This window comes from Watersipora subatra, chromosome 10, assembly GCF_963576615.1.
Source record: "Watersipora subatra chromosome 10, tzWatSuba1.1, whole genome shotgun sequence".
NCBI lineage: Eukaryota > Metazoa > Bryozoa > Gymnolaemata > Cheilostomatida > Watersiporidae > Watersipora > Watersipora subatra.
Genome location: NC_088717.1, coordinates 33237640 through 33251709, shown reverse-complemented (window position 1 = coordinate 33251709; position 14070 = coordinate 33237640). Strand labels below are relative to the sequence as shown.

Sequence of the window (14070 nt, the reverse complement as noted above, 5' to 3'; positions counted from 1 at the left end):
CCTTCCTTTTTTGCTAACAAGGAATAAGCTGGTTCATGTAAAGTCTCATCTAGTTGACTGAAGTCACCCATATTTATTTCATGAAGTAATGAAGTCTTAAGTCTTTGCATGTAAATCATTTTTAATTTTGGTACTGGAACACCTTGATATTGACTCCCTCATTATGATAGTAATAATTTATATTGTTCTTTTGATATTCATAACCCAGCTTCTTTGATAATATATTAACAAAATTTATGAAGAGTTCTACCAAATTTAAAAAATATAACTTTGCCCCTCAATTACAAAATTTTAGCAGAAAATTAAGTGTGACATAAATATCTAAATTAATTTTTGAAAATTTATGGTTTATAATACTTTTCATCTGAAATATATTGTATTGGGAACTGCAGGTTCTCTTTACTTTCAACCAGGCAGTCGACGACAAGACCGAGTGTTAAGTGCCAATAAAATGTATATTTACTAAATAGATATATAAGTTTAAATGCATGACAGGCAATAAACCACATGCAAACCATGCAGAAAGGGTGTGCGTACCGCTCTGCCAAAACGATCAACTTTTTTTCTGTTATAGTTTTACTTTTGTTTTAGGCTCCGACCCTTTTTATTTGTTTTAGGCACAGTTTCTCTTTTACAGTTTTCTTGGTTTTTTCTCAATTTCTTTGTTTCTTTTTGGTAGCCAGAGTGCTCTAATGGTGGATGGGCCTTACTCGATGTCTTGAAGGCTGAGCCCTAAGACTGAGGTGACTAAGAGACCTATCGCTACGGCCCTGGTCACAGCGCTCTGTCCAAACACTATTGTCATCTCAATATTCACAGGCTAATGCTTATAAAACAATTATTTATGAGTTGGTTTTTATCCAATGTAGCCAACAAGTCATCATATTTGTTGCAAAATTACTGTTATGTTATGATTAGGCTATATTTATTTTCATCATACAAACTTTTTCCTTTCTCATACCTTTTTCTTTTAGTCGGAGTTGTTCTTTCACTTCCAGGTTAGGCAACTCCTCGACAATGAACTTGTCCATTTGATCTTTGAATTCTTTAAATCCTCTCACAACAACATCCTAAACATTGGAATGCTGTGAAAACTTTCACATTGAGCATAGCAGTTTGTTCACCATATATCTTCACCATATATCTCATGTATTCTTTGAATAGCCATCAAGATATATACAGTAGATCTTTAAGGTAAGTTGTTAATAATTATACACAATAAGCTCAATCAGATTTAAATTTGTAAATTTATCGGTAATATTTAATCAGTTAGCTATTTTCAATTATAAACCAATCATCAGCAACCAATCATCAGCAACCAATCATCAGCAACTAATCATCAGCAACCCATCATCAGCAACCAATCATCAGCAACCAATCATCAGCAAACATTTTAAATACTAGAAATTCCCCTGTCATACAGCCCACGATCCGATAATGGAATAAGTGATAATGGAAAAGACATGGAAAAAAGAAAGGGTAGTGATGGTTGTTGAAAAAGTAGTTGTCAGCAAGATTGACAAATACTGCTATCTCAAACCTATGTTTTACAACAATAAAATAAATATTAATTAAAGCTGTAACAGTAGGCCTAACCCATTGTAATGTATGTAATTTAACAACAGCAAAAATGAAATATGTTTATTATATCTCTGAATTCCAATATTAGAAATAAAATGGCAAAGTGATGTGTAATATACACAGTTTGCAAGTTGGTTGTGTTGAATGTAGATGGGTTTGATAGCGATCTTCAACAGAAAGCAAGTATGAGCGTTCACGAGTCTGGAAGTTTTCTGCAAACTTGAGCGAAATAAAAGGGGCATAGTAGTTCGGCCCTAGCTTGTACATAATTTGTAAAGAATTTTGGCTAACGTTTTAAATAGTTTAATGAAACCTTTGGTAATTGGACAAAAAACATAGGCTGATAAACTGTTTACCACAATTCCGTACTTGTAAAACGGTCTACGCCTCAAACGGTCTACGTCTATTACAGAAACCTTCGGAAAAATAAATTCGCATAATTATTTTTATAATAACAAAACTATTTAAAAATAATAATAACAGTACCATATTGCCCAACAGTGGTCACTACTTACTTCGATCTTGTAAATTCAAATGCTTATCCTTATAATTAAATCTTATAAAATCGAATAATTATTCTTATAATTAAATATTGTAATCTATATATATATATAAATATACATATATTTCAAAGTATGTCTGTATGTCGTAAATCTGTCTGCATTGCGGCTATAGCTATTATTAGAATAGCCTACCTGGGCAACAATGCTGACGCAATGTCATTGCCTAACGGCATTTGAAGCTTACCTACTAGGATAGTGGAATTTTCCATTGGCAATGTGCCAGGCCACTTGGTAATGGTCTGCCACTTGCTGGAGAGTTGCCTGCCAGCAAGTGGTAAGCAAATCTCATCACATCTCATTGTTTATAATCTGATTTTCAATACCCGGGCAACGCCAGGAGGCACAGCTAGTATAATCTCATATAAATTGTTAGAAAATATATCATCGTTATTTCCTTTACTTTCACTGCTTTAGACATCAGTTGGAATACCAAAGTACTCATAAGTGTCCAAAATGTCAGTTACTTTGAAATCGGCAAAAAAGAAACGATTACTTTACAGTACTTTTACGTTAATTACACAAACCTTCGGCAATTGGGCAATGCTATACACTAGTGAAATGTGCACATTTTTTTTCGTGAAATTCGCATGACTTAATGGTTATGTTTTCTGTCACTCGGCGTTTTGTTTGCTAGTCTTAATTTTGATAAAATAAGGCTTGACAAATTTTAATAACGATTTTAGGCCGAATCAATATGTCTATTTATGAATAATCCGATGAGATGGGTAAGGTTTAGGAAATTTTCTACAAATAATAAAGACTTGGTAACATATTTAAATAGGTTTATATGTGTTTTGTATCGTTATTATACTTAAATGACTCCATTGAAAAATGGTTAAATTCGTTGATGAGATTTCGGTACAAAGATTTGCAACGGCCATTGATGAATAATTTTCATGAGTTGTGTGCACGTATGCATCTATCATAAATCTCCCAAACAATTGCTTCGCTCATGTTTGGTCGTGGGATCAGAATAACACTATTTTTAGATCAGGTCTAAAAATATGTACGGTTTGACAACTTTCGAGATTCTCTAAAATAAATATTTATATTCTAAAATATTGAAATAACTATCCATTCTGAAAGATATTGCGTCAAATAACTAGCTACAATGCAAAAGGTTAACAAGCTCAAAATAAAAGCTGAATTTAAAAACAAAATTACCCTAGACCTGATCATTGACCAGGATTTGAGGGCATCAGAGCTAATTGCGATTGTAAATACATCACCAAAACAATTTTTATATGGTAAACAGACATTTTTAATGATATTTTTTTATGTGAATTTTAAGTCTTTGCTATAATAAGAGCCATGTTTATCCATCATTCCAAAGCCGCGGTTCAATGTTGGAAAAAGTGAATGCATTATATTTGGTCCAAACCCTTGACCATCAGATCGACAGACCTACATGTACACATAACCAATGACCCAATGATTTACCTTCTGTGTTGAAGAATTAAGTATATTGTGCCCATACCCATTATCTGTACTTAATTAGCATGGCTGATAATCTCTCAGAGCACATTAAACTACCAGGGTGCAAGTAGTATATAGCCACAAGTGCAAGATATCTTATCTTCTGTATTACAGCTTAAAACATATATTCACTTACCGGTGGTGAATGCTTGATTTTAGATTCCAACAACTCTCTCTGATTTTTAAGACTTTTCCATTTGTCTAGAACAACGTCCTCAAGAAAGTCAGTAATTTGTACTTTGGACCTCTGCCTGTTTTTAATTACCTTCTTCTCTAGTTCATCATACTGCTGCTTCAGTGCGTTTATCTATGATTATATGTAACAATAATTAGACAACAAAACAGTGTTATTATGTAAACCGAGTTGTAGGTATTTGTGAACAAAGTTAATCAGTTTGCTATGCTGTCTGGTGTATCATATAGGTCTTGTAAACAAAGATCTATGTTAGCACTACTTTATTCTAGTAGTGAGCAGAAAACTTCCCTTGTACTCAATTAAACAGCAGCAAAAGGCATACTTATTAATAAAACCCATGTCATTGTATTGTTTGAAAAAAGTGTGGGAAACTAATTTTTCTATGTGGATATTGCCAATGATATGGAAATCATTCCAGTTACCTTTTTTCAAATAGTCAAAACAAATAAAAAATTTGATATCTGCTAGTAAAGTTTTAATTATAATTTAAGGCTATTGCTATAGTTTTAATTATAATATAAACTTTCCAGTAATAATTTATAGAAGTACGTCTTTAGCCAAAAAGGCATATTTATACATAGGTTCTTTATGACTAACTTTATCTTAACGCGCGACTATATAGACTATGATCAGCCTAGCTCAGAAAAGAAATAGTACTGATTGAATACAAAGCCTTCAAGGTATTAGTTGTGAGTCATTCATGAACAGAACTGCAAGTCTCTACTAGTTTTAATTATGTTACTGCTCTCAATTACCCTCCTGTAAAATATGTCAGGATGTAAAATTCTAGTAATAAAACCATATTTCTGTAGAAACTGCTTAATAGCCTTTTAATTGTTTTGTGACAATAGATATGTGCAAAAAAATACAGGAAGCGTGAAGAGATGAAGGATTATTCCAAGAGTAGTTCTATAAACACTTGAATGTTCTTTTTTCTAACCTGAGCATCTCTCTTGGCATGAATCAACTTTAACATAGCTTCAGTCTGACTGTCATAATCAGCCTGAAGTTTTGAGGTGCGTTTAAAAAGTTTTTCAAGCTGATCATCTCTCGCTGAACTCTCAGCAGATATCTTGCCAGTGAGAAGAGTTGATGCGAGGTCTTCCAATGGCATCAGTGAATGTGACAAACCTGAATCAGGGTATTTACATTAAAAATCACATAAGGCATTACTGACTGTATTTAATAACAACTAAACGTTTTAATATATCATTTTTTGTAAAACTATCTGGTACAGATGACAGAGATATTACATGGCTGAATAAATCAGACCTCGGAGTAAATCACAGTTCCTAAGTCAAATGTTAATTTTCGCAAGCTTTTATATAAATACTCTTTCACTGATTTTAGTCTCTAAACAATTTTATCACTACCATAGAGCTGTGTACAAGACCTGTTTTTACAGCATTTAAAGTGAAACTAGTATTTTCTTTTGGTTTCACTCTCTAAACATAACCATAAACTCTAAGCAATAACCCATTAAAAACATTGCCTTTTCAAATTAACCAACATATCAATAATTATAATGCACATACCTCTGTCACAGACCGATAGGTCAGGAACACACTTCAAGCAGCTGAGCACATGACAGACTTCACAAGCAAGAACATATGGCTGGTTATCATGTTCCGTGCAGTTGCTGACTTTGACCTTTTGCTCTTGTGTAAGATATTCTAGAATTGGTATCTTTTTATGATCCTCCAATGCATCATCGTGAGACTACAGTAATAACAATAACAATGATAACGAAAATAATAACAATGGCAATAACGATGATGACGAAGACAATAACGATGATGACGAAGACAATAACGATGATGATGAAGACAATAACGTTAATTTTAACAATAACGATGATAATAATAATAATGATAATAAAAGTAATAATGATAATCTCAGTTGTTGCTAGTCAAGAAATCATACATAATATGGAAATGATTAACAATTGCATTGACTGTAGCAAATTTATACATGGTGAATGAACCGCAGGATTACCTACCAACAGAGCAGCATTGTTAAGCATTGCTGACATATGGAGAGGATGACTATAGGCTATAAACTAAATATGATTGATAGGGTTTATCTGAAATCAGCAACAAGTGTTCAATATCTGTTACCTTTATTAAATTGTTAGAAAAAAAGTATTTTTAAAATAATTATAGTCTTCAAGCAAAATCTGATTGAGACAGTTATCCATTGTGAATAAAAGGTCAATTTTGAATTGAGTGTAATGGCAGTGTACCGAGATCAGGGCCAGCTGACCAGCTGATTGCATGACTGACACCACAGCCGGACTGAGTCTCATCATCACTGCAGGAGACTTGATCGCAGGTGAGCCAGCTTGGCATACCACACAGATTAACAAAGGACCAGCAAGCCTTGACCTCAGAAAATGATGGAGTAGTGAGGCTGTGCTGACCGCACACTAATGGGTTTAACGTAAAATCTAGTGCAAATAAGACTTTCACTTTAAACTTCAAGTAAGATTATATATTTGAGACATGTACACTGTGTGTATAGCAATCACGTATGAAAGACTCACTCTCTATAGCTAAGAGTGCTTCTTCTATATAACAACTTTGATGGGATGACTGATGTCAAAACATAAACATTGCCAAACACAACGTGGTATATGTGACACACAACATTAGCCAAAAATATACATTTTGTCTAATAAACACAAATGACACGGCCGCAGTTCACAGACAGATGTATCGTGACACCGCTTTTTGAGAAGAAACCTTGAAGGCAGACATAGGATGAGAATGTTCATTTTAAACCAAATTCATAGCAATGCATGTCAGCAATGACTGTCGGTGTCAATATAGATAAATCCATAAACAGTGCATTGCTTCTTTAAATGAGTGGCTTCTCTGGAAATGTTACAGCGATGTTATTATAACAAAATAAGTGTTCTCAAATAAGTGCCTAGCCCCACAATCACTTCACTAGGAGTGACATAATCAGGTCAACACTGAATAAGGAATCCTTGGGAGTAAATCGTACTTCTTCTTTGAGATACATTCAAACTCGGATAACTCGCCCTCGGATAGCACGAACACATGGTTAACTTGAACGGTTTGTTTGGTCCGTTCCCACGCAATGATAAACTGCTTTAGATAACTCGACCTCAACTTCCTTAGCTTGAACATTTGTTTGCCCAACAGCCGCTGAGATGGTTGTTATCGCTTTAGGATATCACTTAATTCCAAACCATAGAGATAAACTTCAACTTTTAGTAGTTTTTAGGCGTCATTATTACTACATTTGGCAAAATATTTTCGTTAACAACTTTTCTAAAAGTTTGTAAAAATCAAATTTTACCAAACCTCCGCTTGGCGATAGCCCATCGAAAGCAAAGAAAAGCGAGTTAACCTTCGAATAAACTTAAAGAAAAGTTGGTAAAATTGATCTTGATTGAACCACTCAAAAGAAAAAGATGTCTTCTCTCCTGAGCATTTCAACAGTGACCAAGTTTTGCCAATTTCAACCTGAAAATGTCCTGGCAGGTGCATCACCTAAAATAACAAGCAAATCTCAAGTGATAGAAAAATCTATATACTTTCTGATGAAAATTTTTTAAACTTTAGATTACAAGTTTTTTAATTTGAAACAAGCCATCTATGCTTGTGATTTATATGTAGTTTGTATACGTACATGCATCTACTAATAAATGCATGAACTTGTGACAGTGCTCTGATAACTCAAACACTTTCGCTCAGTCCTGTGAAGTTTGGGTTATCCGAGTGTGCCTGTATCCTCCTATCTTACAGAATCTACCACACAAGCTGGCTATATAAGACCCCTGATATGAAGGAGAAGAGAGAGACAGTAGCAGTCTTTTTGCATGTTATTATTTGCACGCAAACACATTGACTTCATATATTTATAATATATATAAAGCACAGTTCTATATTCACATTGATGATACAATAGTTGTATTTATTCTTGTAAAAAATAAAGAAAACTGGCACTTTTCTTTACACGGTGTAAAATTGTATGGAATAACAAAGTACACTATAGATGTCTAAGCCATTCATTATTGAGTTACGAATGCAGTTCCTTTAAAATAACCAAATTTTACACAGTCACAAAAGTTTATCCATGCAGGTACTGTGATGCATAAAGTTTTGGCAAAATTGGGCTTAGGTTGTTTCGCTATTCGACTGGCTGTCTACCAAACTGTGCTATGAGTATCCAAACTCTGAAGCTTTAAAAATATAGCGCCAAAACTTATTCCCTGCGCCGCTATGACAGAAAAAACTGACAGACAAAAACGTTCAACAGTCAATAATAACAAACATCTACTCAAGGCTATAAAATTGCTTACTATTTATGATCACTATCACACCCCTCTGACAACTTATCACAGACATCAGTCATATTGACTCTAACTTACCATCAAATGTGCCGAGCAGAACTTTCTGCTGCACTGAGTACAGTAGCTTATAGCCTTCTGTCTGGGAGAACTTTTCTTTAGACAGACATCACAGAGTGTTTTGTCTGAACTCAGATCATAAGATGGGAGACTGTCTGGTGACATCTCAAACACCTGCCTGCACAAAACAAGCACCAGCGCAGTCAGTGCATTTTTGTCATGAGCTAGTTATATGAGTGTCTAGATTTGCTTACACTGACAATATGACAGAATGCTGATCTAAAACATAATTCAATTTAAATATTGTAAAAGGTACTAGAAAAATTTAATGTTGTAACAATTCTGTTACATAACCTATAGCTCATATACCGTTATTTTGATCAGCTGTTTATTGGCTGGTTAGCTTTTTTGGTTTTTATAGTAAACTAACAGATGAGTGAAACAAGCTGATTAAATTCATAAAAAATAAACACCAACAAGGAAACTAATGTGCTGCTAATATTACTAATTATTATGTGTTAATTTTAGTTCTAGTTATACACAGAACCTGCATTCATAATTAGATGAGTTCTATTTTCTATTGACAAATCAAGATAGCTTAAGCCTTTGAGCCTAAATTTGACAGGTTGTGTAGGTACTATATGTGTAGTATGTCAATATTTATTATTATGGTTCAAGTATTTACTTAGTTTGAGGACTGACTACTGAGTGCTGAAAGCTATGTGGATCATACAAGCTTATAGATTATATATTATATAATGGAAAGTATGTTATTAACTGAACCAGGTAAAACTGAAAACCCAACAGACTGTTTATGTCTCCATAAAGTTTCAAAAAAGGCTTCTAAACTTTAGTAGCTACTGCACAATATTTTGACCTTGTTTTAAACATAAACCAAAGCAATCATAATATATCTGATTTTTTGAATAAGCACTAAAGTTAAAATTCAAGGCAAAGGGTGCCAAAAGAAACTATAATTATACATTAAATATGGACTTGCCCGCATTCGTTGTATCCACAAAGAAGGAGATGCTTACTCTCATAATAGGTAGTCAAACAGTTTATGCAGTGAATATGACTGCATGGCAGCACTTTGGGGTTCATGATAGTATCACTTTTGCGACAGCAAAAACCACACTCCATATCCGTTACAGCTTCTGCCATTTTGCTCTAAAACTAGAAAGACAGCAGTTTCTTTCTGGAACTTCTCACAATCAGATGCAGTTAATATTAGAGTTGTCCCGACTTTGGTCCTGGAATCGGTATCAGTGCCGATATGGGTGTTAGGTATCTGAATCGGTATCGGCCGATCTTTTTTTTTTAAATCAGAAACTTCAGATGCTTTTTACAGATCAATTATTTAGCAAAAAACAGTATTTTAGCCTGCTACACTAATAAAAATCGTCATCTGCAAGTTCCCGACTTTTACTTAATGTATTCCAGGCCTGCCACACAATTTATTTCATGTATATAGCCTGATCAACATCAACACAACTGAGGAACATATTTGCTTCAGTCAGGAGTAATCACAAAGTGTGGTATTTTCCGCAATTACAGCGATAAGAGTTTTTGCAGCTAACCACAAACAAGATAACAAAGATGGGAAACAAGAATGCAGTGTAATATTTCTATCTACTGGCATGACGAAAGTAATTTAAGCCGTCGATGCATAAAGCCTGGTTCCCATATCGATTGTGATACTCCGGCGGTAACTTGCGCAGCAAAACGTTTGCGACGTTAAGCCTGGTTCTCATATACATCGCAAAGCATCGGCGACAGCACCACAGGCTATTAGCGGTAAAATGGGAACCTACGCACCAGGTACCGCCAAGGACCGCCAGTAGTTGCCGGCAACATCGCAATAATTTCGCGGTGCTCAAATTTCACAAAATACAGCAGGCAAAACCTTCCCGAAATGCACTGTACAGGTGAAGGTCACCATTATAAAAATGGTGTGGCTAGTGAGCATTTTATTATGTTATTTATTACTCAATTATGTTTAGCGATGCAGCTTATATTTGAACAAATGTCGCCGAACCTAACGTTGCAAACGTTTTGCTGCGCAAGTTACCGCAGGAGTATCGCAATCGATATGTGAACCAGGCTTTAGGCTCGGCGGCATATGTTCACATATAAGCTGTATCGCTCAACATAATCGCGTAATCAAATAAAATGCTCGCTAGTCATGTCGTTTCTATAATGGTGACCTCCACCCGTACAATGCATTTTGGGAAGGTTTTGCCTGAGGTCTTTTGCAAAATTTGAGCAGCGCAAAACTATTGCGATGCCGCCGGCAACTACCGGCAGTCCTCAGCGGTACCCGGCGCATAAGTTCCCATTTCACCGTTGATAGCCTGCGATGCTGTCGCCGGTGCTTTGCGACATATATGGAAACCAGGCCTAAAGTTATTTACCACTCTTTTGATCTTGACGATACAATGCATCGTTTGTATTGTACAAAATATGGTAACCCTAGTGGCTTATTGTTGTTTAGCCTGTCCTTCATCATCTGTGGCAAGTGAGTACCTCTTCAGTACGACTGGCTACTTTAATAGTGAAAGAAGAAAGAGACTTTTTACCAAGAGAATTAAATCACTATGGTAATTAAAGAAACATTGATTTGCTCGAAACTTGTACAGACGCAGCAGTTCGATCGGCAATAGAAGAGCGACTTCGTTATCACAGAGAGAGCTGTACCACTAACAGTAATTACATTTATTAATTACAAATTACAAGAAACATTGAATGTTTTGCTACTACATGCATGGTATGTCAGAATGTGAATATATATATTTTTTTCCATAAATACAATCAATTATTTACATTTATATTTATATTTTCTCCGCATTGTGTTTATATTTGCATAATATAATGAACAATTATCTATGCAACACTAGAGATCTGAATCGGTATCTGAATCGGATTATTTTTCAATAAGAATCGGTGTATTGGATCGGTATCTGAATTGGCTAGTAAATTTATAATCAGGGCATCTCTAGTTAATATCCTTGTAACTCTTAAATATAAACTGATTAATAAGACAACCAAAGTTTTTTTCAGAGTTATCGTCACCTGGCATAAGATAGGTGTAACTGTAGTGCAATAGGTGTGATCATATATGTAAAGATAATAGTAACAACAAGAGTGGTTGTGTCATATTATCAACATTTAATAATGATCTTCAGAGTGAAAATAAAGGAGTACTTGCAAATAAAAAAATGTGAATTATTTTTGGTGCAAAAGAATGGCTTTGAAAACATTTACCAGCATTTATGGTTGTGCTATAACCATGAACATATTTATGGATTACCCTTAGCAATAAGTGTGTTGTTGAGTATTTAGCTTATATAGGCTCTTGAGCACCAGTACCTCTGATACAGTGAAGTATTTTAGTTATTACAAACTGAGGACTATCTCTGCAGAACTTTTGTCGTGGCATTTTATTATTCAAACTATGCAGGGGAAGTAAAATATTGCCAATGACCATTATATTGCTGACACAATTACTAGCTGTCTGACATTGACTTGAACTTAGTTATCATATATAAATACAATGTAAAGTTTTGTAGTGGCTACTTTGGATGTTAATTGTGTGTTTCTGCTCCTGACCTAATCATTACAACTAACCTATATTTTGAATACAAGTGCCATTGCTGGTGGACAAACAACAGAATGCAAGAACATGACAGCTATAACCGTGTCAAAGCAAATAGCAGCTGTATACACAATTAACTCATTCGCACCTGACTAATTTCCAGGCGATTAGCCCAAATATTGCTCATTTTTCAGAAAAAAGCCATAATTCAAATTACTACTACAAGAAACAGGCCTAAGATAATTTACTCATTGAAGTTTCAAAGAAACCAGCCAAGTGTCCTTTTTCAAATAGTATTACATTTATATAAACAACTCATATTTTTTTTATGTAGATCTCTCTGTAGATGTCTCAAAGAAGGTAGTTTCATAAAACTTCCGATTTTGAAAGGATTGTTATTTGCTGAAACAAAGTTAGACTTGCACCATAAAAATGGCAAAATATACAAAGTTTGACTAAAACAGTGATGTAGTGCTACCCTAACTCTCCCTAACTAAGTTATGGTTAGAAAATTTGTGTTTTTAAGTATAACTATAGTTAAGGTTAAAAAACTTTAGACTGCCAATTCTCAAAATATATTATAGCTCTATTTCATTGATTAAAGTACACTAATGTCATTTTAGTCGACATTTAATGGCCATTCAATATAAAAGCAGCATACAGTACAATACAGTTATGTAATGTTCATGTAACATGACAAGATTGTGATCCTAATTGGTTGTCTACAACAAAGGCTAAGATCAGATTACAGCAAACCAATGGTAGTCAGCATTTGTACTAAAGGACAAAGACCCAAAACATTGATCCCAATTGGCCGTCTCACTAAACAAATGACAGCAACCAATGGCAGCATATCTTATCAAGGACAAAGGTCAAGGTTACAACAATGACAGTAAACCAAAAGCAGCATTTCAACAGATCAGTTAAGACAGTTCAGATATGAGATATGCCAGCAGCTTTCCTTATCTAGCAGCAATTGCAAATTTTCTTTGTTGTGAGAACGCCTCTTAAGTTCTGCTGTCTGTAGACAATGGATGGCACGAGAAAATCTCTTATGGACTTTGCCTTTACATAATCAAAAGTCAGGTTAGTCACAATACAATTGATATAAAATGTCATGCACAATATTGACCTTACCTAGTTTATTGAATCAAATTAGATCTATGAAAACCTTAGTCACTTGTGTCTGGGTATTAGTGCATCGAGTCAGCTGGCTTTTGAAACACTGCCATGCACTGGGTAGTTTAGGGATGAGGCAGGGGTCAAGATATCATAGAAATGTTGCATTAGCGTCTAGCAATAAATTGTTTGACTTTATATTGAAAGTACTGTTAAAACTTTTACAGGAAGACCAACTATGTAGATGCTCCAGTAGAACTATCTGATGGCCCTGATACCAAAACTTTGCAGGTGAATAATGTTTTTAAAACTCAATGAGATTCTGTTTGTATAAACATAGCCAATTGCACCAACTCGATTGTAAATTTTATGGATATTTTATTTATTAAGTGTTTAGCTACCAAACTGATTCTCCTATGCATATTGATACTGAGATCACTGCACCGACAGACACAGATTCTACTATCACCACCACTTTGGATACCCCTACAGCTAAAGCAGTCAGACAGGAAAAGGTCGGTTGACCAACTTTTATGAAATTTGGTATGCAAACTCTGTACAACGGTTATCCTGTTATATATTCATACTCTAACACGTTCAGGAATAAAGAACCACAGGCTAAATAGACTACTAGAAGTTATAGCTACTGGAAGCTGCGGCTTAGACGGCTATTAGGCTACGGCTTAGACGTCTAGGAGACACGTGACCCCCCATCGCTATATAGCGACTGGAGACCAAGCTGACGGCCTCTTGTGATCAGGAGTTCACGGTGAGTGCTTTATTGCTCCCTCAGCAATATAACTTGGTGTCGTAGGCAGGATTGTTCGAGGAGAATTGTGATCGGTGATATGTTATTATATTGTAGTGTATTGGTGAATAACTAGTGATATCGGCGATCGATAGTGGTGATACAGTGGTTAGTAATTTTCCGTGGTGTATTTCTGTAATAAGTGGGAGACACTATACAAGGTGAGTGGTGATTACATTGTTATAGAAGTTCCGAAGGGTGTTTGAAGGTAAGTTTAAGCTATTTTTGAATATGGCTAGAAATTTGAATTTTAATGACTTTCCGAAACTAGTAATTAATAGCAACGATGTTGGTGGATCATGGAAAAATTGGTTAAATGAGTTTGATCTAAGCGTTGAAATAATCACACTGAGA

At 34.9% G+C, this 14070-nt stretch overlaps 2 protein-coding genes across 2 annotated transcripts in view; both read right to left on the bottom strand.

The window, feature by feature from the left end:
- Positions 1–4800, bottom strand: part of LOC137406477 (uncharacterized) — a 19960-nt gene extending 15160 nt beyond the window's left edge. Inside the window, exons 1-3 of the mRNA XM_068093061.1 lie at positions 4757–4800; positions 3757–3927; positions 962–1070 (exon numbers count right to left, since the gene is read on the bottom strand). Coding sequence (XP_067949162.1) covers positions 962–1070; positions 3757–3927; positions 4757–4792 — 316 coding nt within the window. The 5' untranslated portion in view covers positions 4793–4800. The remainder of the gene's footprint in view (positions 1–961; positions 1071–3756; positions 3928–4756) is intronic.
- The window catches only part of LOC137406986 (transcription intermediary factor 1-beta-like), a 22737-nt gene continuing 13463 nt past the window's right edge, over positions 4797–14070 (bottom strand). Inside the window, exons 2-6 of the mRNA XM_068093587.1 lie at positions 9191–9364; positions 8216–8368; positions 5352–5535; positions 4837–4947; positions 4797–4801 (exon numbers count right to left, since the gene is read on the bottom strand). Coding sequence (XP_067949688.1) covers positions 4797–4801; positions 4837–4947; positions 5352–5535; positions 8216–8368; positions 9191–9358 — 621 coding nt within the window. The 5' untranslated portion in view covers positions 9359–9364. The remainder of the gene's footprint in view (positions 4802–4836; positions 4948–5351; positions 5536–8215; positions 8369–9190; positions 9365–14070) is intronic.